The sequence below is a fragment of the Lissotriton vulgaris genome, chromosome 5 (genome assembly GCF_964263255.1).
Source record: "Lissotriton vulgaris chromosome 5, aLisVul1.2, whole genome shotgun sequence".
Lineage (NCBI taxonomy): Eukaryota > Metazoa > Chordata > Amphibia > Caudata > Salamandridae > Lissotriton > Lissotriton vulgaris.
The window spans coordinates 15,593,931-15,620,372 of NC_141693.1; the positions used below are offsets into that span (position 1 = coordinate 15,593,931).

A 26,442-nucleotide genomic window follows, 5' to 3' on the forward strand; every position below is an offset into this window, starting at 1 on the left:
GCACCGACGACGTGCTCAGCACCGCCGAACACATGCATTTCCAGATCCACACAGACCCCAACTCCACCCTCAGAGGCACCCTCGTCTACCAACCCCTCAGGCCCTGCCCCCAGTTCAGCGACTCCATCGCCGACTTCATCAGCACGCACGCCCTGACCTCCACCGACTACATCCTCCTCGGAGACCTGAACTTTCTCGTTGAGAACAACACCACAACAACTCCACAATCCTGATCGATAACCTCGCCAACCTCGGACTGAGACAACTTGTCACAACGCCCACCCACTCTGCCGGCCACACGCTCGACCCCGTCTTCTCCTCAAGCCCGCACGTCTCCGTCAGCCACACCACAGAACTCCTCTGGACCGACCACCGCTGCATCCACTTCACCTTCCAGAAATCCACCACTACACACCACCGCACCCAACAGATCCCCCGCCGCCGCTGGAGCAAAATCACTAAAGACCAACTACATGCAAACCTCGCTCTCAGCCCACCCACGAACCCTCCAACACCGACGTCGCTGCCCGCAACCTCAGACGCTGGATCGAGGACTGCGCCAACACCCTCGCCCCGCTGAAGAAACCCCCCCACAGAGACACCAGCAAGAGGGCCAGATGGTTCACCCCAGAACTCCCAGATTCGAAGCAAGCCTGCCGGAAACTAGAGAAGAAATGACACAGTGAACAAACTCGGGACAGCCAAACAACACACAAGGACACCGTCCGCAACCACCACCACCTCATCAGGGCTGCCAAGAAGACCTACTTCAAAGACCACCTTGACAACAACGCACAAGACAGCAAAGAGCTCTTCAACATTGTGAAGGAATTCTCCAACCCCAGATCCAAAACCAACAACATCCCGCCGTCGCAAGCTCTGTGCGACTCCCTCGCCACCTTCTTCCACCACAAGATAGCAGACATCCACGACAGCTTCAACACCCAGACAGCCCCAACAGACAGCAACACAACAGACCCTCCGCACACCATCGACCACGTCCCCTTGCTAGCCTGGACCAGCGTGATCATCGATGACACCATCAAGACCATGAGCACAATCCATTCTGGCTGTCCGTCAGACCCATTCCCGCACTACGTCTTCAACAAAGCAAGCAACTCCAACGTACCCCACCTACGCAATGTCATCAATCTCTCCCTTGAGACCCCGACCTTCCCAGAGAGCTGGAAACACGCAGAGATCAACGCCCTACTCAAAAAACCCAAGGCAGACCCAAGAGACCTCAAGAACTTCCGACCCATTGCTCTGCTCCCCTTCCCGGCCAAGGTCATTGAGAAAATTGTTAACAGACAGCTAACCCGATACCTCGAAGAGAACAGAATCCTGGACCCTTCCCAGTCAGGGTTCAGCAGCATCCACAGCACTGAGACCACCCTCATCGCCACCACCGACGACATCAGGACCCTCCTAGACAACGGGGAGACTGCAGCACTTATCCTCCTAGACCTCTCCTTCGACACCGTCTGCCACCGCACACTGCACGCATGCCTCCATGCCGCAGGGATCCGAGACAAGGCTCTGGAATGTACCACCTCCTTCCTCTCCAGCAGAACCCAGAGTGTCCGCCTCCTTCGTTCCGTTCCGAAGCCTCCGAGATCATCTGCAGCGTACCCCAAAGATCCTCCCTCAGCCCGACACTGTTCAACATTTACATGGCCCGCTCGCACACGTCGCCCGACAGCACAACCTCAACATAATCTCCTACGCCGACGAGACTCAACTGATCCTCTCCCTCTCCAAGGACCCCATCACCGCCAAAGCCAACCTTCATGAAGGAATGAACACCGTTGCCGACTGGATGAAGATCATCCGTCTGAAGCTGAACTCGGACAAGACGGAGGTCCTTATCCTCGGCTCCACCCGTCAGCCTGGGACGACTCCTGGTGGCCAACGGCACTGAGGGCAGCCCCGACACCCACCGACCATGCACGCAACCTGGGAATCATCCTCGACTCAACGCTCTCAATGACCAAGCAAGTCAGCGCCGTCTCCTCCTCCTGCTTCATCACCCTTCGCCTGCTCCGTAAGACCTACAGATGGATCCCGACAGATACAAGAAAGAGTCACCCAGGCCCTAGTCAGCAGCAGACTCAACTATGGAAACGCCCTCTACACAGGAGTCCCGACCACGCTCATCAATCGACTACAAAGCATCCAAAACGCCTCGGCACGACTGATCCTCGATGTACCACGACACGGCCACATCACCCCAATCTGCGAAACCCTGCACTAGCTCCCCGTCAGCAAGAGGATATCCTTCAAGCTCCTCATCCACAAACACAAGGCACTCCACAAGACCGGCCCAGCCTACCTCAACAGATGCCTCTCCTTCTACACCCCCAACCGCCAGCTACGCTCCGCCAACCTCTCACTTGCCACCATCCTGCGCATCCGAAGAACAACCACCGGCGGGAGATCCGTCTCCCACCTCGCCGCCAAGACATGGAACAACCTCCCACTGAGCTTACGACAGACCTAAGACCTGCTGACCTTCAGGAGGACACTAAAGACTTGGCTGTTCGATCAGTAGCGGCCCCCATCTCCCCCCCCCAGCGCCTTGAGACCCTCGGGGGTATGTAGTACGCCTAACAAATGACAAATGACTGAAAATGACTGACTTCAGTAAGGCCCCTCTCTGCCAGGTCCAAGGTCAGCAGGGCAGTCCTTCTTCGGCCAGTCGAGATCTGAGGTCTGGGTGCCAGTGGTGCCATATTTGTGCCCACAAAGTGCTCTGTGGGGAGGACGCAGTCACTAGCCAACGGGCTACCAGTTTCCTTCTGGCCTGATGACTTCAGGCTTGCTAGGAGGAGGTCGGGTCCAAGATGGCGGAGTGAAGACACGGCCGAGCGGTAGCTAACCTGGAGGCTCCCCACCCCCTCTGATGAGAACGGAGGAACGGACTGTACTCTGAAGATCTATGCTGGGGGAAACCAGGAAAACTTGGAAAACCTGGAAATAAAAAACTCGGAAATTGGAAAAGAAAGCTTGTGTACAGACTTTACCGATGCTCTGGCTCCTAGGCGTTTCACGGAACATTCGGCATACGATCTGTAGTCTGCTCGCTGGCTCTGGGCTTGGCTGGTCCGGTCTCTGATCGGCCGTTCGTGCTTGGAGGCCAGGCAGAATGTCACCAAAGAACCCACCTCGCTCCACCCGCAACAGTAAAAATACCTCGGGGGCTGCTGTTTTGCCCCTTCCCCCCACGGCCGTGACGACAACGGTAGCTATGCCCCCCCCCCACTGTGGCAGTAATAACGGCAGCAGAAGCGGCTCCATTGGATTCCTTGGCTTTACCGGCTTCCTCGGAGGGAGAGGCAACAGCGAGCAAAGAAACGCCTTCTGCAGCGGTGGTGGTGGCGGCGGGAGAGAAGGGTTCGGATCGAGCGATTGCCGGTAAGCAAATACTACGACCCCCGATGCTGACTGCTGTGGGTTCCTTCTCGAAAAATGCCGCAAAAAATGTTGTCAAACCAGGGGCTAAGCTGGGGGTCTCAGCAGGACTTATGACAGGGGGTGAAGCCGGTCGCATAATTTCCCCGGCAGATGCGATTGCTCTAAATGTACCAGCCACGGTGGAACTCAAAGGAGTTGTAGCACAGCCTAGCAACAATGTTTCAGCTTCGACAAAGACACACACCAACTCAAATACTCAGCAGATATCTACTACAGAAACACTAGCTATGGCTATGGCTAAAGATATGAACTTAAATTTACACTTAAATGACGTGGCAACGGGTATGGGTCTGAAAAAACCCAATGAAGAGGCAAGTGCAGAAGCTAACAAAACGGCTTTCAATGCTGGTGGGCACGATGGGCAAACTGCTCGTCATACCACTGAAGAGGTGGAAGAGGAGAACACTGACCCAGGCTCTTATGAAGATTGTGAAGTTGAGACAGAGGAAGAGATGGGCGACCCTTCTCATAGCACAACAAAATCTTTGGTGGAAAGAAGACGCAGAGCGAAAAACAAGCCTAAAGCTAAAAGAGGGGGGAAGACTGGTACTACTCCAAATCGGCTAATTACAAGCAATAACTTGACTGCTAAGAAAAGTCTTGTTGATAAAAGCCCTCTAAGAAAATGGATTGAGGCGAAGGGACTTGTCAAAAGTATGACACCAAGACTATCGGGGACAAGTCCTACGGATTTGGACCCTACTTTAGACACTCTAGGCTGCTCCGCCTCACCAGAGATCAATGCGCTAAGTGAATCATTAAATGCACCATCAATTGCACCAACCGAACAAGAGGCGTTGCCTATGCTAGAGCACGGGCCAGTAATATTATTATCTAATAGCTCGAAGCTTACTACCAACACAAAGCCACCAGCCATACGTGTCACCTCCTCTACTGCCCTAACCCCAGCATTACCAGCTACTTCTATGACAGATAAAATTCCAATCATGTCTCAGGGACCTGAAGATGAAGATAAACAAGAGACTGACTCCTCCCAACTGGATATTATACTGCAAATATTAACCAACCAACGCGCAGAAGTGCAAGAACACTATCTACAGCTGAGGGAGGACAATAACAAACTGCAGACCTCTTTACAAGAGCTGACCTCTAATCTTAGTGGGGATTCGCAGGACATCGAAGAATTGCAGCATCGGGTGGTGGGTGTAGAGGAGGTGACCACACGTATAAATATTGTAGTAAGCCAACACGATATCCAGCTGACGTCTCTTCAGCTCAAAGTCGAGGACTTGGAAAATGGGCAGAGAAGATCAAACCTGAGACTATTTGGGATACCGGAGGGATCTGAAGGCTCCGACCCGAGGGCCTTCCTTGTTGATTTACTACAAAAAGCTTTCCCGGACTTAGCAGACTGGGATTGGGACTCCCAAATCCAACGGGCACACCATTTGCCTCTAGTTCAAAAGAACAAAGAGAGCAAATTTCCACGCCCTTTCCTCATTTTCTTTGGTAACTTTTTATTGCAACAGGCTGTCTGGCAGAAAGCACATCCTAATGCTCCTATAGTTATAGGGAATCTTTCTTTGTTTGCTCGCTCTGACCTAAGTAAAGCCACTATGGACAGACGGTGGGAACTTCGTAAACTGATCGACCCAATCAAATCCATTGGGGGACAGGTTTTTCTTCAGGAACCCGCCCGTCTTAAGGTTATTAAAGGCGGGCGTACATTCTTTTTCACTGATACAACAGAAGCCGAGGCATTTTTATCTAGTACGAGTAAGAGTTAGGCTTAAACTATAGTAATTGATTAGGTAGAACTACTATCAGGCGGGTATAATAGCTAGGGAGACTAAGTTTAGAAAACTTTAGGGGCTCTAATTTATTGTTACTTTTTCCTCCTTGTTCTCAGGAATAATTATTCTGATTAAAAAAGTTTTCTTTTCAGAGGGGGAGGTGAGGTCTCTACCAGGCGCTCTATCGTAGGTGCTGCCACTACAGCGGCAGCAGAAGCTGAAGGGTGGTCCCTCCCCGGTGGGGTGGGAGATAGGGGGGTAGAGGGAGGGAGTTCTTCATTCTCCGCAGGGTGGGGGGTTTTGGGGGATAAAAATGTGAAAAATTGCATTTTCAATCTGATGGGGAGACATGCTATTAGGAACAAAATTACGAGCAAATATTTACTTTTGTGTGGTTGAAGGATAGAAGTTTTCCACTTGTTTTGGTTTGATGTATGTTTTTCTTTTGAATGCATAAACTAAGATGTCTAGCATGGAATGTTGCGGGTTTAAACAGTAAAAATAAGAGACGTCTTGTGTCGGAAGAATTGAGATTACATAACACTCACTTTGCGTTACTATCCGAAACTCATATAGCTGGCAAGGATAAAAAACGACTCTGTCAATTAGGATACGATATTGTAATCTGTTCTACTCTTGGGACCTCAATTAGAGGGGTAGCAATTCTTAAGGATAAACGATTCAGGGTAGAATTTTTGCAAACTGCTCACGATAGAGATGGTAGATGGGCTATCGCTCAATTGAGTAGTGAAAATAATAAATATGTCTTATGTGTGGTATAGGGTTCAAACCAAGACGAACCTAGGGTTTTTGACTACCTAAATATAAAACTTTTAGACTGGGAGGGGGAGCTTATTATAATGGGAGACTTCAACTGTATTATGGATTACCAACTAGATGCCACCAGGCCCGGGAGTTTCCAGCGGATGCGTAAAACCAGAACTTCTATTTCAGATATTTGTCGAATTCATAATATTAAGGATGCCTGGCGGTACTTACATCCAAATATTCCTGGGTACACATATTATTCAGCACCTCATAAACTATGCTCTCGGCTGGACATGGCTTTAGTTAGCGATAATTTATTGAACACTAGCTTAATGGAGGTATGTCCCCAAATCTCCTCGGATCACAACCCTATAATGTTGATATTTTCTACTCCACACACTCGTACATGTCCCAGATCATTTTCTTTTCCCCGATATTTAGTGTCAGATTCTGTTTACATATCACAGCTAAAAATACACCTTACTGATTTCATAGAAATCAATCAGAACTCTGCAACATGTAATATGGTCTTGGATGCCTGTAAGCAAGCATTAGGGGCTTTACGCAGGCATACGTGATTAGACAAAATTCTGAACGTCGCAAACTTAGCGAATTTTTGATCTCCAATATTGCTGCTCAGGAAGCACTGCTGGTTTCAGCACTACGACTAAATTCATCAATGGTTGCTGAAATAGGTCTCAAACCTGGCCAATTAAAATTTTAAACTAAGGCAAAATTCATCCAAAAAACAGTGCCAGAATACATAAATTTAAGATCGCGCAATACGAGGGTGGGGATAAAATTGGTAACATTTTGGCATACAAAGTAGCGGAGGATAGAGCTAGTACTCTGATTACTAATATTCGAGGACCCGATAATAGGTTATACGATCAGCCGCACGATATACTAGAAGAATTCGTGGACTTTTACAGGTCTTTGTACACTCCGGAATCTACACCAAGCTTAGCTGCAATACGGAATTATCTAGACGAAAACTCAATAAATATGTGTAATACCTCAGAAATAGACCCACTGTCTGAAAATATAACAGGGCTAGAACTCAGACAAGCTATTGCCGCCCTGCCTGCAGGAAAAGCTGCAGGGAAAGACACTATCCCCCTCGAGATCTATAAAGTTTGCTTAGAAGAACTGACACCCCTATTACTACAGGTTATACATTCCATTGAGTCAACTGGAAAAGCTCCCAACTCATGGAACAGGGCTAAAATTATATTTTTTCTTAAAAAGGGTAAACCAAAAGAGGAAAGGGGGTCATACAGACCCATGTCTCTCATTAATACTGATGCAAAAATATTTGCGAAAATACTAGCAACTAGGTTGGCCCCTCTTATGCCTAAAATAGTTAACCCGCAGCAATACGGGTTCGTGACTGGGAGAGAAACTACCACCCACGTCAATATGGCCATAACGGCATTTGACGTGGCAGAGACAGAGTCCACCCCAGTCGGCATGATTTTGCTGGATGCCGAGAAGGCTTTTGACCGAATGGGGTGGGACTATCTCTGGCACGCTATGATGAAAATGGGGTTTGGTGGACACTTCTTAAAGGGTATACAGGCATTGTATGATAATCCCTCAGCTTGTATCAGCTATGGGGGGCTGACCTCCTCAGACTTTTTAATTTCTCGGGGCACCCGTCAAGGCTGCCCCTTATCACCTTTATTATTTGCCCTTTCATTAGAACCATTTTTGTTTGCTCTTCAGGCTCAACCCTGAATTGTACCTTTTAGGTCTAGTTCACAGGTATTGAAAATTACGGCATATGCCGATGACATTGCCATCTATTCTTCCGATGTCATCGAGGCACTACAAGGGATCACCACTGAGGCTTGTAAGTTTGGGAAAGTATCGGACTATAAGCTTAATATAAGCAAGACACAAATTATAGCTAATTATGTACCAGTGGTAGCGGTCCCTGAGATTTGTAAAGTCGCTACATATTTAGGCGTTAAAATTACATCTAAAATACGGGAAATTAACAACATTAACTATAACGAACTAATTAAATCTACTACTCTATTATTAAAAAAATGGCATAGATTGCCCCTGAATTTAATTGGCAGAATTAATTTAATCAAAATGAAGGTGTTACCCAAATTCTTGTATCTTTTTCGCTCCATTCCACTAGCACTAAATAATTCGTTCTTCAAGCAATTAGATGGAATATTTAGCAGTTTTATATGGGGTTACAAAAAAGCTAGAAGATCATTGAAATTCCTAAAAAATAGCACGGATAAGGGTGGTCTTAACTTTCCTGACGTTAAGCTATATTTTTGGTCTTCATTTGTCAGGCGCCTCCGGTCTTTACTTAATAGTGAAGACACATTTTTCTTTCATTTATTTTTGTTAAAAACAGACTCAAACATGTTTTTGTTTCGAGTTAACGACCCTAATTATTACACGAGGGTGAAATTTAAGACTGCCCGGGACATAGTCAGGATTTGGGCTAATATATTAGCATTTTGTAAGACCTCCTTCTATCACTCGAAACTCCAGCTGTGGGGTAACCCGGGTCTTCCGGGGATTTTCAATGATGGCACGGCCCTTAGATGGTCTAGGTAGGGAATTAATGTTTGGGAGACTTATATGGCACACAAGGGTTCTTAGATTTTCGCACACTTAAAATTTTATACCACTTACCCGAAACAATGAGATTCAAATATCTACAAATGCATGATTTTCTGATCAGGGAAAATCAAATCTATGGCATTTCAGACTGTGATATTTGGAATTGTTTATACTCAAATAAAAATAAGTCAGTTATAATCGAAGCTTATAGGCATCTTTGTGCCTTTAAAACCGATGACTGTTCAAAACTAGCCGAGAAATAGAGCAGTAAAATGGGTTTAAACATAACAACTAAACAGATAATATGCTCTTTATCTAATATTAATAACTCGGTACGATCATCTAGTTTAAGGCTGCAACAGTTTAGAACAATTTGTATGTTGTATTACACATCGGAAAGGATTTCTAAATGGTCTCTTAACAACATTTATAGCGATCGTACGAAATGTCCTAAATGTTTAGCTGAAGCAGCAGATCTGGAACATATGCTGTTCTCTTGTCCTAACCTTAGGGACTTTTGGGGGGAAGTGCACAAAGTTTTGGAAATTAAGAAGAGCCAGCTGCCTTCTATCACCGCTTTAACAGTATTACTCGACATTCATCCTGTCTTCTTACCTAGGCCCACTCTGGTGACGATTCTTATATCTTGTGCCAAATTAATACTGGCTAGAGCCTGGATCTGCCCCAAACCGCCTAACATCTGGGAATGGTGGACACTAGTAATTAAGATTTATTCTATGGAGCTAGCCCTTGCAAAACTTAGAGGAGCACGCTCATTAAAAAAATGTGAGAAAATTTGAGGTAATTTTATTATTTGAAGATTATACACTTACCGTAATACTCCCTATCTGGTAGATGCTCTGTTTTGGGGTAGACAGCTGTTATACTGTAGTGAAAAAAAATATATATTTTTACTCTCTTTTGCTGTTCTGCCTTCTGCACGTACAAAATAAATTATGTTATAATGTGTTCCAAGTGGAAACCGAAATAAGTCCTGTCTTGAGAACGATCTATTTTTATTTTGTAAACAATGGTTGTCTCATTATATGTATATTGGTATGTCTTCCTCAACAGTTTGTCAATAAAAAACTTTTTTTTTAAAAAAGATGCTGAGGTTCCGAGCGTGGTCTGTAGGGGTGGGCGGGCTCCCGAGGGCGGAAGGCCACCAGGTATTGTCCCAGGCGGTGGTGGAGAGTCCAAGGATGAGGACCTCGGTTTTCTCTGAGTTTTGCTTCAGGCAGCTGTTCTTCATCCAGGCTTCCACCCACGTTCTTCATTCCCACCTGGAAGCAGAGTCTAGTGTTTTCGGGATTCTTTGTGAGTGAAAGGATGAGTTGGGTGTCGTCGGCGTAGGATACAATGTTGAGCCCATGCTGTCTGATGATGGCGGCAAGGGGGGCCATGTAGATGTTGAAGAGCGTGGGCCTGAGAGATGATCCCTAGGGTACTCTGCAGCTGATTTCCGTGGGTTTGGAGAGGAAGGGAGGGAGTCGGATCCTCTGGGTTCTGTCGGAGAGGAAGGATCGGATCCAGTCGAGGGTGGTTCCTTATATTCCCGTGTCGTGATGTCTGGCAGTGAGCGTGCGATTCTCTTGGTGACTTTGGCCGCAAAGGGGAGGAGAGAGATGGGTCGCTAGTTTTTAAGGTCCGCAGGCTCGGCCGTTGGTTTTTTGAGGAGGGGTTTTACCTCTGCCCGTTGCCATTCATGTGGGCAGATGCCTGACCTGCAGGATGCGTTGATGGCTTGTCCTAGTTCGGGTGGGATGGCGGTGGCGGCCCTGTGGAATATTTGTGGTGGGCAGGGGTCCGTTGGGGCTCCTGAGTAGGTTTTCTTCATGTTAGTGGTGATGAGTTTGACGGTAGCTGGATCACAGGACGTGATGGTAGGTATGTCGGCGGGGCTGGGTAGGAATTTGTCAAATACCTCCCACACTTCATAGGAACCACAACGTTGTCCTGAGGAGGTTATTGCTCCTTACATTTCCTTTCCTGCGAGGTGGGTTTCTTAGAAGCCATAACATCACTCGGTGTATTAGTGAGCTGCACCATACAAGAACCTTTCATTCAATTTGTAATTGTAGTTGTAACTTGTAGAGCGCATTATCACCGTCAGGTCTCTAAGCGCTGTGAGAGAGAGCCCTACCCTAGCACGTGGTGAGGATGTAATTGATTAGGTTGTGCCCCAGGCTTCAACAAAAAGGAGTGTTTTTAACTCCTGCCTAAATGGGAGGAGGGTGGGTTCTTTATGCAGATTCTCTGGCAGCATGTTCCATAGTAGAGGAATTGAGATTGAAAAGGCTCTGCCTCCTTTAGAAGCCATGTTAAAGCGGGGACTGGCCAGCAGGCCAGCCTCCGAGGACCGGAACGACCTGATAGGTGTGTAGTTTACTAGACGATCTTTAATGTAGGTTGGGGCCAGGTCATACATGGATAGGAGTGTTCTCAGAACAAACCCTAAGTTCTTCCCGAAAGAGGTTTCACCCTAATCGTCACCTCAGACAAACGATACTAATGAAAACCCAGTCTTTTTTCTGCAACCAGACTCTGTGGAAGAAATAGATTTACACACACTAGATGTCAAGAGAGCTCCAATGTACTACATTTACAGAACCAAGATGTTTTGCAAATGTTATCAACTCTGTAGCCTTTGTGAAACCTTACAAAGGCCATTCTGGTTCCAAAACATGTAATGCAAATGGATAGTCATCAGTATTCACACTTTCTATCGTAAAATCAAGATAGGTTTACCCATACCCTCAAAGCCCGTTCTTCCCACAAGAATGGAGCTGCCATGGCTTTCTTACGAAACATTGCACCAGCCTAAATTTGTAAAGAGGCCCCCTGTCACCAATGCACACTCTTAACAAGTGTTGTTGTGTGGTCACTTAGCCTGCCACCAGGCTATCGTTGGGCAGACAATTCTAAGAACATTGTTACAGACCTCTGCTTGCTGGCCTCTGCCGGCATGCCGTAATCAAGGGTTCTGCTTTCTAGTCTGTGCAGAGTATGTGTATCTACAACCACAGACTCTATGAACAGAAAATGTTACATCCCCTGTAAGTAACTGTTTGTGAAGTAACTGTGTAGTGTTGTAGATTCACCCGCCCTCCTCCCTGAAAGGTTGTAATAGCTGCGGATCACTCCTTGTATCACACGCTCCACAATGCACCATACACAAGGTACACCATAGTAGTCAAGTGGCCTGATTCTTAATTTGGCAGTGTAGGAGTGGGGAGGCACACCACCACACCGCTCCCACACTGCCAAAGCTCACTGCCAGTCACCCGCCAGATTATGAGTTACAGATTACGAGTTCCCTCGTTGTCCCTGTAGGACCCCCTTAGTTTCCTCACCACCACTGTTTTCATGGCGTGTTTACCACCGTGAACATTGTGGCGGTGAGAAAACTCATAATATTGTCAGTGGTGCAGCAGCTGCACCACCAGCTTATTATGGCCTCTGAACACCTCGCCAGCGCCAAGGTATCACCGATCCCCGGCGGTTGCGGTGGTCCAATGGTTGTCCAACCACCAAAATCAGAATACGGCTGTGCCACTCTGGGTTTGGTGATCTACTAACTGCCAAACTCGTAATCAGCCCCTAAGTCCACATTCACATCCCTTGTGTAAAAAGCAAATCCAGGATGGAGCTGGTGCTCATGCACATTGTGGACGAAAGATGGAGTTACAGCAAATCTTGTGACTCTAAACCTTCTTCAAAGAAAAACAACTTCCAAGCTTCTGAGCCAAAAATGACATGACTGGAGTATGCAGAACACTTGAATCAACAGCACTACACACTCCGAACAGATGCATACAGGCTAACCTTTTCCCTTCCTTTTGTGGCTTGTAACTCGTCCACATTCATACTTTAACTCCTCCCTCCTCCCCCATCTCCCTGATGAAAAGAATCGAAAGATAAAACTGTTTTCCTGAGCCAGGAATATCTGGACCTAACCACAAGATTACAGAATACTGTTAATAGAGAAGAATCCCTCTCTGGAGAATTGTTTCAGGAAGTTGTCAGTTTGGTCTTGTTGCTGTTCATCTGGTGATTGACCTCTACAGTTGTCACCAGGGCCCTCGCCCCTAGACAGCAGATGATACAGGAAGCCAGATCTATGCCAGCTGCTTTATACCTGGGTGCCCTGGATGGAGTCAGTCAGAAGGAGGGGATGGGGGCTTAGGTGTGAGAGTGTAGAAAGTGCTGAGTGTGGTGAGCAAAGTGTGGCAAGTGGATGTTTAACAGTGCCCTGAGGTGAGCTACAAATTGTGGTGTGTATCATGGGCTGTGGGGTGATAGTGCTGTGTGGCCTCTCTCAGGGCATTGCTGTGTCGAATGTGGGCTCTGGTGATAGCACCTCCCTCAGAGGCTAAAGTGTGGATTAAACCACGGGCTGCTGTGAGAAACTAGTGCCGCTTTGAAGACTACAAAGCAGTGAGTATTCCATGATCTGTGGTGTGAAAGGGGTGCAGTGTGGAGGGTTACAGAGCACCGAGTATACCTGAGGCTGCAGTAGGTTCAGACTTCTGTTCCTAGGCCATGTTATCACTCTCTCTGACCCTTTACTCACAGAGATCTTCGTACCTGGTAGATGTTGGTGATACTGCATTATAATTCATATCTTGGAAGTGATTTCTGCTCTGTAACTCAGCATCTGTCCATCTCTGTCCCACAGAAGAGAAATCTCCTTCATTGGTCGTGATTATCGTATGCGTCATTGGAGCTTTTCTGGGCATTGGACTGCTCGCTTCTGTCATCTGGATTGTTTACCTGAAGAAGAAAACATCTGGTAAGTGGATTTGGGTTTGATACTGTGAGTGGGAGGCACTATCACTTCCTGATTCACATGTGAGAGTGCAGGTGAATACTGTTATGATGGTCTTACCACTCACCTGAAAACCAGGTAGTCAGCAGGGGCGATGATAGCGCTCCAACCCTCTCTGAATATTCTCCAGTTCCACTGATAATTGAAACAGTAGTTCTGAAAAATATTGCGAGAGGGAAGGGATTTGGGATGAGAGACAAAAACACAGAGAGAAGAGACACTGCCGTATTCTGCTAAATGGACCTGCCCAGATCTTATGCGCAGAATCGTCTTTTTCTAGCTACCCATAAAGAAAATAAAGATATGAATTGTCCTAAGATTGTAACAATAATTTGGTATGTTATATATATATTGTTATTCACAAATAATAATCACCTGTTCACATACTACAGTTGTCCATTTATGTATCAGAGAGATTAGCTTTCATGGGAATCTTATGCACCAGGCAATTATTACATATCCTGTGGAAATGGACTATATTGGAGCAAGAGAATAGAAACGGTGCATTTAGTTAAGAGTTTCCTTTTTGTTATTTTTACTTATTATATATTATAAAAGGCTCAACACCTCACATTTTCGTCATCTGTGCTTGTTTTAAAACCTGACACCAGTTGTTATTGATGCAGACATTGATATCCCATGTATATGCGAAAGAAACCACTGATACATTTATCTACTCAATTAAACACAAGAATGCTACTGGTCTTGCAAGATATGTAAATTATGCTAATAAAGCTAAACAGTGATACATGTGTTTCAAGTCTAAAACACTAAAGTCCTATTAGCCACGTAGAAAACTTGAACTTAAGACTTTTACTAAATACAGAGTGTCCCAAAAGTCTTGAGCTTCTTGTAGAAAGTAAAAGTAACCGTGAATATTAAATAAAAGTAACATGCAGGCTAAATGCACCAAGTCACTCGACAAGCATTCTCAGACTTAGCTGTCTTGCAGTGATGAATGCCCTTTGTTCCTGAATGCTGCTGGGCCTCTTTCAAAAGGCTGTAGACTTATGAATTCCACTGCGGGCTGCTGGTCCTCTGACTGAAGACTCTTGAGCACCAACACTGGAAAGAGGAAGGTCTTCCTGACACAGCCGTGTCAAAACGAAGTCAAGCACACCTTTTCAGTAGTGTGCCTATTTATAGAGTGTACTTGGGCATTGTCGACAGCGTCACAAAGCACGTGCTGAGTATCCAGAAGGATCGGAAAAACATGTGGTTGTCAGGAAGCTGGTTTCCTGTCAACCATAAACAAATTCCTATCTGCACATTGTGCTGAGTGCTTTTATCACTAGAAGGAAATTACACTTTTAAGCAGGATTTCACAGGAAGGTCAACATGGGCAATAATGTAAGTTTAGGCAAAAATATAAAAAGTACCACACATTAATTCCTTAAGCAGGCAACAGTTTAATATAAACAGCAATAACCTAAGTTTTTATGCATATTTAATAAACAGCACTTTGAATAATCACATGGTTTAACTTATGACCCTGTAGATGCTGACATATTACGCAAGGAACAGATGTGTGTAGATTTCTGACAGTCCTCCCCCTCGAAAACCCCGGTGCTGGGCATGGTTTGGAAGGATGCTGCTGATGAAATTGTCTAATTAGGCGAGGAGCATTAACCGAGGATGCTGGTTCCCAAGAGTTTTCCTCAGCTCCATATGCTTTCCATGCTAAAAATTAGTGTAGAATGCTGTGTTCTCTTTTTGAATCTAACAGTTTAGCAACCTCAAACTCCCATTGACTATTTACCATTACTGGAGGAGGAGGTGGATCAGCATGTGTATCTGATATACAAGGTTGTAGAAGAGAAACATTAAATACTGGATGAATGTGGTAATCACTGGGTAAAGACAGTTTTATTGTAACAGGATTATTTTTTTATGGGAAAGGGACCTAAGAAGCATGGTTGCATTTTATGTGAACCACCCAAACCCGGAACCCAAACCCGGAGAGCCATTCCCTCTCAGCAATGATACAATTAAAGGTCGTAATGTATGTCAATAAATCCTTATTGCTCTGGCGCAAATTCAAAAGCTCATTATCACTAGCTTGGATGAACTAGTGTGTCACAGACAGTTTTCGCATTGCTTCCCTAAAGAGAGTGAAATCCTGAAGCAATGGTTCGTCTCGTTCAACAAATGGTATTGACCAAGTTGCGGCTATACCGCCTTAATAAGATCAAATAAAAGCTACTTTTGCCGTGTCAAAAAGAAAAGCAATTGGACGACAAATTAAATGCAACTGACACTGATTCATGTGTAGTGTATTTCCTATATCCCGGATAGGCTCTGCGCATTGGAATAATATACACTATAGATTTGACATTGGACTGAGGTCAGTATGTCTCTATCGAGTACATTAAACGTAATTACTTGTGTGTGCCAGCTAACTCAGATGTCACTAGAAACTTCTCGAATGAACAAGAAGGGATTCGTTTCTGACAACGGCATACACATGACAACTTTGTTTCCCTTAGAATCTGAACAATCTCAGAATCGTGGAAACATTAGATTACAGTTTCACTCAGTCAATCGTGCATGCTTCGTTTCTACAGAGTTGCAAAGAAATAAAGAGATGGGCTTTCAATAAAAGGGTTAATTGAACAGTCTTATTTCTCATGCAAGAGATATGAACTGCTACAATCGTAAGACAGAATGCGAAGTATAATACGTACAGCGTTAGCAGTAAGATAAAATAATACTGCAATAGCATGGTCTATAGCTATGACATAACTAAAAATACATACCTAAATAACACAGGCTAAAATACTCAACTGGTGCTTCTAAAATAATCCTACCCCAGTGTACCTAAGTGTAGTATGAGGGAAGATTGTAGGTGCTGTTCTAGTTATCGTTTACTTTAGTCTAAGGTTTAGTTTTTGCCAAGAGTTGCGAAAAGTTTTTCTAGGTTCTAGTCTGCTCCATACCTTAGAATGAGAGAGGTTGGTATCTCCTTCCGGGACTCGATCTCTATTCTCTAACACCCTGCAAGGGGAGTCAGAAACATTGGAGCTGGATTCTCTGCAAGGAGGATGACAGCGACTGGTCAGTGCGTCAGTTAGGGACTTGACTTCCTTCAGGACTTGCTGTGGTGAGCCGTGTTGTGCAAGAAGGTAGCCGAACAGCATCATGCTTTGCCATAGCTGCATAAAATAAGGAAAATCTCATACTTGCGATCCCACCAAGCTCTGGTTCAGGTGGTTATAGCTCTGGTGCTCTCACGTCACGACTTTTCTAATTCCCTTTACATCGGCCTTCCCCAGGGTCTGCTTAACCGCCTCCAAATAATACAGAATCAGGCAGCGAGACTGATTTACAAACAACCGAGATGGCAATCGGCCAGGCCCCTATTGTCTAAACTGCATTGGCTGCCAATAGCACAACGCACTGCCTTTAAGACAGGTTGCATAGTCTTTAAAACATTATACTGTGTGAGCCCTAAGTTTCTCAATATTCGGATTATTAAACATGCCCCTATGCGCAACCTTCGGTCTGCCCACCTCCATCTTCTCACCACCCCTACCATCAAACTAAAAAGACAGGGTGGACGGAGGTTAGCCTTTTTGGCCCCTAGGCTCTGGAACTCATTCTCACTTTCTGTCAGGAACTGTGACAACCTATTGGGCTTTAGAAAGGCTCTGAAAACATGGCTCTTTGAGCAATCTTATTAACCTGGTCGCTGCATCAAACATTCATTCGACTAGAGCCATGAAACCTTCTGGTGTCCGTGCGCTCAATAAATTCATCTTAACATAACATAACATAGCAAGTGAAGGTATATTTATATCATGAAGGCGTTTAGGAATGCCAGTATTGACGAACAAGTCGGGCATAAGAACGTCATGAATGAACCCCTAAGGAATATATGTTCATGCATAATAAATTAGTTCTTTGAGAAATCAATACCCAGGCAAGGGGAAGTCCTAAGGGCTTAAGAGTCAGGTTTTCTGAGAACTCGTTGTGACAAAGATAAACTGATGTAGATGACCATACCTGTGTTTAGTTAGCATGTGCAATGCCTAAATAAGAGCTAGATTTCTATGCCTAAATAAGGGCACTGTGAATTGTACCTATATAAGGGCATGATTCGGGAAATCTGTATACGGTATCCAAATCGACACACAACATTCACTCCACTTTCGTATGAATGACATTACTAAATCCTAAACATGTTAAACATATCTAAAATGTATGTACACAATGCTAAAACATGTCCAAAATACATTGCAAAAAATGCATTAGAACTGGTTGTAAGCATAAAAATGCATTGGTGCTGTACATAATAAAGCAATGTTTCATTCTAAGCATATGTTGACATTCGAAATGCTAACCAAATGAACCATGAAAATATACATTTATGAAATGGCTCATAAATACAGAAGAAAAAAGGATGAAACCATTTCATGGCAGATTGTATAAATCAATTTGTTTGTGGACACGGTTACATATTGTTTCTGGAAGTATTCACAGAATTCTGTTCTCTATGAATAGTTCTACTATAAGCGGATTACTTGTGCCAAAAATGAAAAATACAAATTTGGAAAAAAAAACTTAATCATAGAAAAAAGAGTTCCAAAGTTAGTACCTTGTTTTGAAAAATGAAGGTCAAATTCAGAGTCTCTCAGTACACTGTGTGCCAAAATCAAAAGTCAGTGTTAGGGCTTGGAGAAAACATGAAATCTTCTATTTCTGTAGACATAAAGTGGTCTACCGTTGTAGGTGAAAGTTGGAATACCTTGTTTAGAAGATTAACCGCACATAGATGTGAACTTTCGCCTTCAGCATTGGTCGCATCAGCAATGTTCGTATTGGATATTACCTGTGTGCCTGTAATTTCCTCTCGTACCTCAGCAGTTGCAATTTGCGTCTGTGAGATCTCAATGAATGCCATCATCAGGATTGGTAGCCGCTGGGGACAACACAGAGCATGGGCCGGTACAGGGTCCAGCAGAGTATTGACATCCATCATGACTTATGGGAGTGTTAGACAGATGTCTAGCACGCATTCTTCACTGCAAAGCAGGCAGCGTAGAACAGGTAAGACGCAATATTGCCAGATTGGTCTAAATGACAGAAACCATGTGGTATTTAATTCTCGTAGACGAGGTAAACTCAAAATTAGGACAATGCGCTCACAACACTTCATCTCCTGCAGAGCTCTCTCCACAGTGAATTGGGTGTCGCTGGTGATTTGGCTTGCCAAATCGTAGCAGTAGGAGCAAAATTAGGATCCCTGCAACGTGTCCAAAAAGTTGGGGCAGTCCGCCAAACACAGGGTGCACGAAGTTTCGAATTATTCCGAGGACTGCTTCTCCGCACGGCGTTGCAGGGGGATTTGCGTCGCGGAAAGGCCTCCTCCCTGAGGCAAGGCTTCGAAGGTTTCGATGTATAGAAAAGCCCCCATGTGGTGAAGGCGCGGCTTGGCGAAGGTGTAGGAGGATGGTCGTGTTGTCAGATTGACATCGGCAGCACCGTTGACCTGTCAGGCTGTTCCCATATTGACACGAAGTCAGTGCATTTTTTGTCCAGGTGTCCTCTCGATTTATGGGTGGAAAACCTAAACCGTGCCTAAAAGATAAGGTATTGGTGGCGACTGTAAATTGTTATGAGGTGGAGCTGAACAAATCGCCAACAAGTTATTTGCTGTGAATTTCCATGGAAACAAAACTTCTTGAAATGCTCAAAGATCCCGAACCCAACCCTTCGAAACACTGAATGCTCATAAGAGTGGCAAATACTACGGAACCCTCGCTTTCCCTACTCCATGAGGTTATAGAGGAGGACGGGACACTGCAGGCTCGAGACGGATAGCTAGCTCAGCTCGAAGACGTCCTGGAACCTCGAGCCTAAAACGAGCCGGGTCTTCATTTGATGTCTGCTGTCCCCCTTGCTCACACCAGTCACAATTTTCAAGAAAGTCTTATATCACCATGGTTTAAGATCTAATACGTAGTACTTTGTGTAGTGGCGCCTCAAGCAATTAAAGATGGTACAAACAGTTGATGTGAAATGTGAGAGAGAAAGAATACTATTCTAGTGTCATAACTGCACAACCAGGAAACCCTGGCTTGAGCAATTTGGGTAATCATTGGTATTTTCTTTATTCATCATCGTCATAACTTTATTTTGATCACGAGGATCTTAAAAAGTGCATTGAAGAAACAGTTAAAAATACCATAAAAATGAGCCATAAAATGGATACATCTCTTCCATATATACAATTAAAATGCAATAGAAATTATGATACAATACATTTAGAGCATTTGATTCATAGAGCTAACAGAAATCTTGCTAAGCCAAAGACTATTACTCTACGGATGTCTCTAGAAAGAATTATCAGCACATCAAGGTAGTGGCCACTACTGATAAGCCTGCACTAGGATTATCCACTTCCCCTCAAGTTCTTGTAATGGGGACAGAAAAATAAATGCCACTCCATGCACTGCTTGAAAAGGTGCTAACAGTCCTGAACACACAGTCTTAAATACATGTACAATACCGCTCGTATCAGACATGTTTAAGATACGTCCCAGCATTTCTGAGAAATCTATAGGGCAGTTTGTATTCAAAAGGGCATGTATGTCAACAGAAGTCCTTGAGACTTGTAGATCATAGGTTTCTTTGGTTGAGGTCAGTGGCACAGTTTGTTGCAAAAGAATGGCTTTCATTCTGTTCTGCTCAGAGTATCAATTCGTATAGTAGAGATGTTCAGTGAAGGCCATAAAGGCGACTCCATGGCTGTCCTGGTTTGTGGAAAAAATACTTGCATACAGCAAGTGACCCTGGATGTAACAGTCACTAGATATGGGATACCTGGCAACATGCCACAGCAGCTGTGATTGTTCCACATGAGGTAATTTCCATTTGAAAGTTGTCTAAAAATTGGATCAATCACTGCAGCTGGTGAACCTTGCAGGTGACAGGATAACTTGGTAGAGGAACCATCACAGCCTCCGTGTAAATTAATACCCTTCCAAAGGAGAGAACCGCTTAGAGCATTTTCTCAGTTAGTACTGCTAAGAAACACTTCACGCCCCCCCACTCTAACATCTGTGTGTGTATGGTAAATATCAGGATGTCTTGATGTATTTCTATCCCAACCTTTCATATTTGCCTGCTGGTATGTGTTTTAGGCAATACTGAAAATGGAAAATTGTAACAGGCAGAGTAATTTTACCATGTATGATCCAATCAGTAGCTGGTTTCTCTGCCACTGTGAATGGTAATTTTTCTAGTTTATCAATGCTCAGCACCGTACAGTCTGCTCCCCTTTGTGCCAGTTTGATCTGTTTATCAGTGAGATTGAATACTGGAAACAGTGATGTAGTGTTGATTAAATGCCAAGGCACATAGCCTGCATGCAAGTTTTGTAGCGTCTATCCTAATTGCATGATAGAACGTAATTGAGACTGACCATGTTGCCACATGACCAAGTCTTGTTCCATGATGTCTATGGCAGAAGACACAATGCTGTCCAATGAATATATCCTGGACGACAGAGTTGTTAACCCATTGTCTACTACAGAGAGAGATTTCTCTAAATGAATACGATCAATTTCTCGTATTCGTTCTGCAGTCTCTGCTTGGGTAATCTTCCATATTCCGTTATATGCTGCATATATACCGGCATATATGAAATGTTTTTGACGCAGCTTTCTTGGTCCTAGCAAGAATTCCCTAAGGTCTGCGCCATCTTTAAGTAAAGATACGTTTTGTTTTAAATCCTCAAGTGTAGATTTCTGTAGCCAATCAAGGCATAGTTTCCCTACACTGTATGTTGTTAATACCCCAGGATGCTGTCTTTGAACATATCTTGGGTCTGGCCTATTGACTGTGAAATCCTGAGTTTTGTTCAGGAATCGATCTTGATAGTTGTTTGTGTCTATGGGCCAGAGCAACCATTTGTTCCAATCTGGATCTGATCTGTTGTGATGCAAAATATTATGTACGTCGACCTCCCCCCGTGTAGTGCTATTGCTTGCAGGTATTGATATGGTCGGTGTGTTCAAGTCTTTAATCTTGGCTAACCCAAGGCAAGACGTTTGTTGGACAGTGTCATTCAAAAACATAATTTGCTCAGGGATGATACAGGCTCTAAACATAGCTTCTACCCCCTGCACCTGCCAATCTTTCATACCCCAGACAGTCTTTGTCTCAATGTTGTCTTTCCAAAAGTCGAAACCCTGTCTAGACAGTTGGTCAATAAAGGCTGCAGAATAAATCTGTTTTGTATTTTTTAACATATTTTTCGTTCCTGTTTTGTTCACAGTTTTAAAGTAAAATGATTCAGCATTGGATACATTGAACCCTGAAAAATATGTACATTTCATTGCAAACGTTTTTGAGCTTGCCTTTGGAGGTGTAGGACAATGTTCCCATTAGTTATACATATAAACATTTCTAGGCATTGCAGATTTGTGCAAGAAATGATGACACAAATGGTTATAACAATACATTTGTTCATAGTCTGATGAACTCTCAAAATATTCACAATTTATGAATACTGCAGACATTTCTAGATCAGACATCATGTTATTAACAGTCCCGAAGTCCCAATCATCAGAAAAGGTACTAGAGGTAATAAAGTCACTTAATTAAATCTTGAATAAGTGTAGATTCTTCAAGAGCTTCGACGGGCCAAAAATGTAACATTCAGTTCTGTCCCACACTAGACCATCTGGTATAGGAACGCCTGTGATGTTCACTGCTGACAAGTCTCTTTGTTCACGATGGGATGATTTGTGTGGCTGGAGAAGTATGTTCAGTCTTTTACTTGCTTTGTCTATTTTAATATATCTTCCATTTATCAGCATACCTAGATTTATTACCAGAGCTAACCAAAGTAGAAAGAAAAATATCGCCAAAATAATCCATAGTTCAGTCCATGGTGAAATCAGATAAGTCTTTTTCAGGTGATGTAAAAAATCTGTTGTTTGTTCTTTGAAAGTTCTTTTTGTTGGCATTGTTTCAGGTTTGCTGGGATCCTCAGAAAACTTATCAAAGTTAATGAAATAGCCAGAGGCAGTTCTGTAAATGGATGGATTTACATCCGGATATGTCGAAATCGCTGGAACCACTTGATCACTTGTTACTTCGTTGTAGACAGGTATTTCAGGACAATCTGTTATTTGGGTCTCAAGAGGAACAAGTTCCATAGCTTTGTTGCTTAGTACTTCATTTCTTACTGCAGAATCTTCAATGGTGATGAGTCTTTCAGTTTTGAACCTCTTGGATTGTAGCTAGTGGAGTGCGTCTGCTACATTGTCGGAGTCCACTTTGCCAACTGCTGAGTATCGGCCACGCAGTGTGGTTTGATCAGGTCAATAGACATAAATCTTCTCTCCTTTTTACCAGCAAGAGGCGGCAGTAGTACTGTTCTTGATCCGTGGATTGCTAGTACTGGTACTGGTTGTCTGTAGGAAGGTCCAAATTCCTTCTTGTCCGCAATCTTTTCTCTGACTAGATCACCAAGCTTTGGGATCCAGACAGGCCTTTCTTGGATGGTTGTTTTTTCCCCAGTGTTGGTTGGCTTCAGGAACACGTTGCTTTGTTTCGATCTTAGTTTATTTAAGTCCTGTAAAATAGCCAAACGATCTTTGATATTAAATTTCCTATTTTCCACCACTGTTCCATGACAATCAAGATCCGAAACCAACATTCTTGTCCCAAATAGGACCTCATATGGAGTGACACTCCCTAGAGAACTTCTTTGCAAGTTGTTTAAAGCACGTTGAACCCCATACAGATGTTTGACCCATCCATCACCCGAAACTAATACTCTAGCAGTTATAGACTGCTTTATGTCCTGGTTTTTTCTTTCTACAAGGATGGATGGAATGGAGAAGAATACTGCAATTCAACGCCCAAACTGGACATGGCTTCTTTGTAACCTCGAGAGTTAAATGCAGGGTCCTGGTCAGAGTGTAGTGTGCCTATAGCGTATGTGCAGATAAAGACTCGCAAATCTTTTATAACAGTTTGAGCGTCAGCCGAGCGCTGAGGCCACATCCAAATGAACCTTGAACACAAATCCACTGTGACCATTATATATTTGTAGTTACCATCCGTTTGTAAGGGACCACCGCACCGTGCTTTGCCATAGCAAGTGAAGGTATATTTATACCTCAAAGGTGTTTAGGAATGCAAGTATTGACGTACAAGTCGGGCATAAGAACGTCATGAATGAACCCCTAAGGAATAGATGTTCATGCATAATAAATGAGTTCTTGGAGAAATCAATACCCAGGCAAGGGAAAGTCCTAAAGGCCTAAAAGTCTGGTTTTTCGAGAACTCGTTGCGACGAAGATGAAGGGATGTAGTTGGCCATGCCTATATTTGGTTAGCATGTGCAATGCCTAAATAAGGGCTTGATTTCTATGCCAAAATAAGGGCACTGTGAATTTTACCTATATAAGGGCATGATTCGGGAAATCTATATACAGTATCTAAATTGACACACAACACATGAATATATCATATTTTGCATTTTCCCCAAAGAAACGATCCAGCAGGGCCAAAGGGAATGGCGTGGGGGTGGTAACAGAGAGTTTCAAAGGTTGAACTACTGGTGTTTCAGTAGAAGGTGTGGTAAAATGAAAACAGGGCAGTTGAACCACTGGTTTGGTTTTAGGCATGACATCTTCCCAAGGATTCCCACGTGGCTTTTTAATGCTGTAAGTCACTTTTTAACACATTATTTTCTTGTATTAAACAAACATCCTCTTGTTGTAATTCTGAAAGGATTTTTGTCAAATCCTGCATTGTCTGAATCCTTACCCCAGCCCCTAGAACGTCATATGTGGTATCCATCGCCTAGGCTGATTTTTTTTTGTGGCTTGACTTTTTGTTATGACGGTCTTACCCCTCACCTGAAAACCAGGTAGTCTGCAGGGGCGATGATAGCGCCCCAACCCTCTCTGAATATTCCCCAGTTCCACTGATAATTGAAACAGTAGTTCTGAAAAATATTCCAAGAGGGAAGGGGTTTGGGACGAGAGACAAAAACACAGAGAGAAGAGACACTGCCATATTCTGCTACCTGGGCCTGCCGGGATCTTATGCGCAGAATCGTCTTCTTCTAGCTACCCGTAAAGAAAATAAAGATATGAGTTGTCCTTAGATTGTGACAATAATTTGGTATATTATGTATATATTGTTATTCACAAATAATAGTCACCTGTTCACATACTACAGTTGTCAATTTATGTATCAGAGAGATTAGCTTTCATGGGAATCTTATAGCACCAGGCAATTATTACACATCCTGCGGGAATGGACTATATTGGAGCAAAAGAATAGAAAACATGTGCATTTATTAAGATTTTCCTTTTTGTCATTTTCACTTATTAAATATTATAAAAGGCTCAACACCTCACCTTTTCGTCATCTGTGCTTGTTTTAAAACCTGTCCCCATTTGTTATGGAAGCCGACATTGATATCCCATGTATATGCGAAAGAAAGCACTGATACATTTATCTACTCAATTAAATACAAGAATGCTACTGGCCTTGCAAGATATGTAAATTATGCTAATAAAGCTAAACAGTGATACATGTGTTTCAAGTCTAAATCACTAATGTCCTATTAGCCACGTAGAAAACTTGAACTTAAGACTTTTACTAAATACAGAGTGTACCAAAAGTCTTGAGCTTCTCGTAGAAAGTAAAAGTAACCGTGAATATTAAATAAAATTAACATGCAGGCTAAATGCACCAAGTCACTCGACAAGGATTCTCAGACTTAGCTGTCTTGTAGTGATGAATGCCCTTTGTTCCTGAATGCTGACGGGCCTCTTTCATAAGGCTGTAGACTCTTGAATTCATGTGGGCTGCTGGACCTCTGACTGAAGACTCTTGAGCACCAACGCCGGAAAGAGGAAGATCTTCCTGACACGGCTGTGTCAAAACAAAGTCAAGCACAGCTTTTCAGTAGTGTGCCTATTTATAGAGTGTAGTTGGGCATTGTCGACAGCATCACAAAGCACATGCTGATAGCATCCAGAAGGATCAGGAAAACATGTGGTTGTCAGGAAGCTGGTTTCCTGGCAACCATAAACAAACTCCTATTTGCGCATTGTGCCAAAAATAAAGGGTACAACACATTAATTCCTTAAGCAGGCAACAGGTTAATATAAACAGCAATAACCTAAGTCTTTCTGCATATTTAATAAACAGCACTTTGAATAATCACATGGTTTAACTGATGACCCTGTGGATGCTGACATATTATGCAAGGAACAGATGTTGTGTGGAGACTTCTGACAAATACCATCTGCCTCTTGGAGTAGAAGTGGGGACACATCCATGTTTAGAGACGTGGTTCCTTTATATTGATGTGGGTGGAGCAGGTATTTCCTTCTCCATGCCCTGCTGATGCAGGGTCATGGACTGCACTATTTCGCTACTCATTCTCCAGTCCCCCATGCATTAACAAATCTTAAAGCTGCTCAGAATTGTAACCGTTTGGTGTTTCATCAATCAGAATGACTAGTCTTTGGCCAATAAAATCGACCTCCATGTTTCAGACATTCTGGTTGGCTGCTTAACTGCAATACCCCATACATTCCTGGACCAGCTTTCAGTAAGATGTTAGGATCTCCAGGACACTGTCGAAGGCTGAAAAAACATAGTATACCGCGGGGTGTACTCCAATAGCTGTGCCTTCAGGAAGAGGCTACCAAGTACTGTGGGCCTTGGTGTGGCACTGAGTATATTGTGAGCTGTGAAGCAACAGCTTTGACTGTGAACTTTACAAAGCACTGAGGAGTATATCAGTGGCCTGAGAGATTCTCCGAAGCACTAAATATACTGCTTACAGTGGTGTGACAGCAGTGCCCTAAGAGTAGGCCTGGGCGGTAAACTTCGCTCCGTTCGCAGAGTTTGTGGAGTTTTCTGCACTCTGTGGAGCTCGTGGAGTGCAGAAAACTTTGCTTTGCGATGTGCAGCGGAGCTTTTTACCCCGCTCGTAATCGCGAATGGTAAGTTCGCGAGCCCGAGCTTCTGCTCGGGTAGAATTTCTAC

General features: G+C 43.9%; 1 protein-coding gene across 1 annotated transcript in view; it reads left to right on the plus strand.

The window, feature by feature from the left end:
* The window catches only part of LOC147710001 (saoe class I histocompatibility antigen, A alpha chain-like), a 323,941-nt gene that overhangs the window by 260,626 nt on the left and 36,873 nt on the right, over nt 1–26,442 (plus strand). Inside the window, exon 5 of the mRNA XM_086919304.1 lies at nt 13,264–13,377. Within this exon, the coding sequence (XP_086775430.1) occupies nt 13,264–13,377 (114 nt within the window). The remainder of the gene's footprint in view (nt 1–13,263; nt 13,378–26,442) is intronic.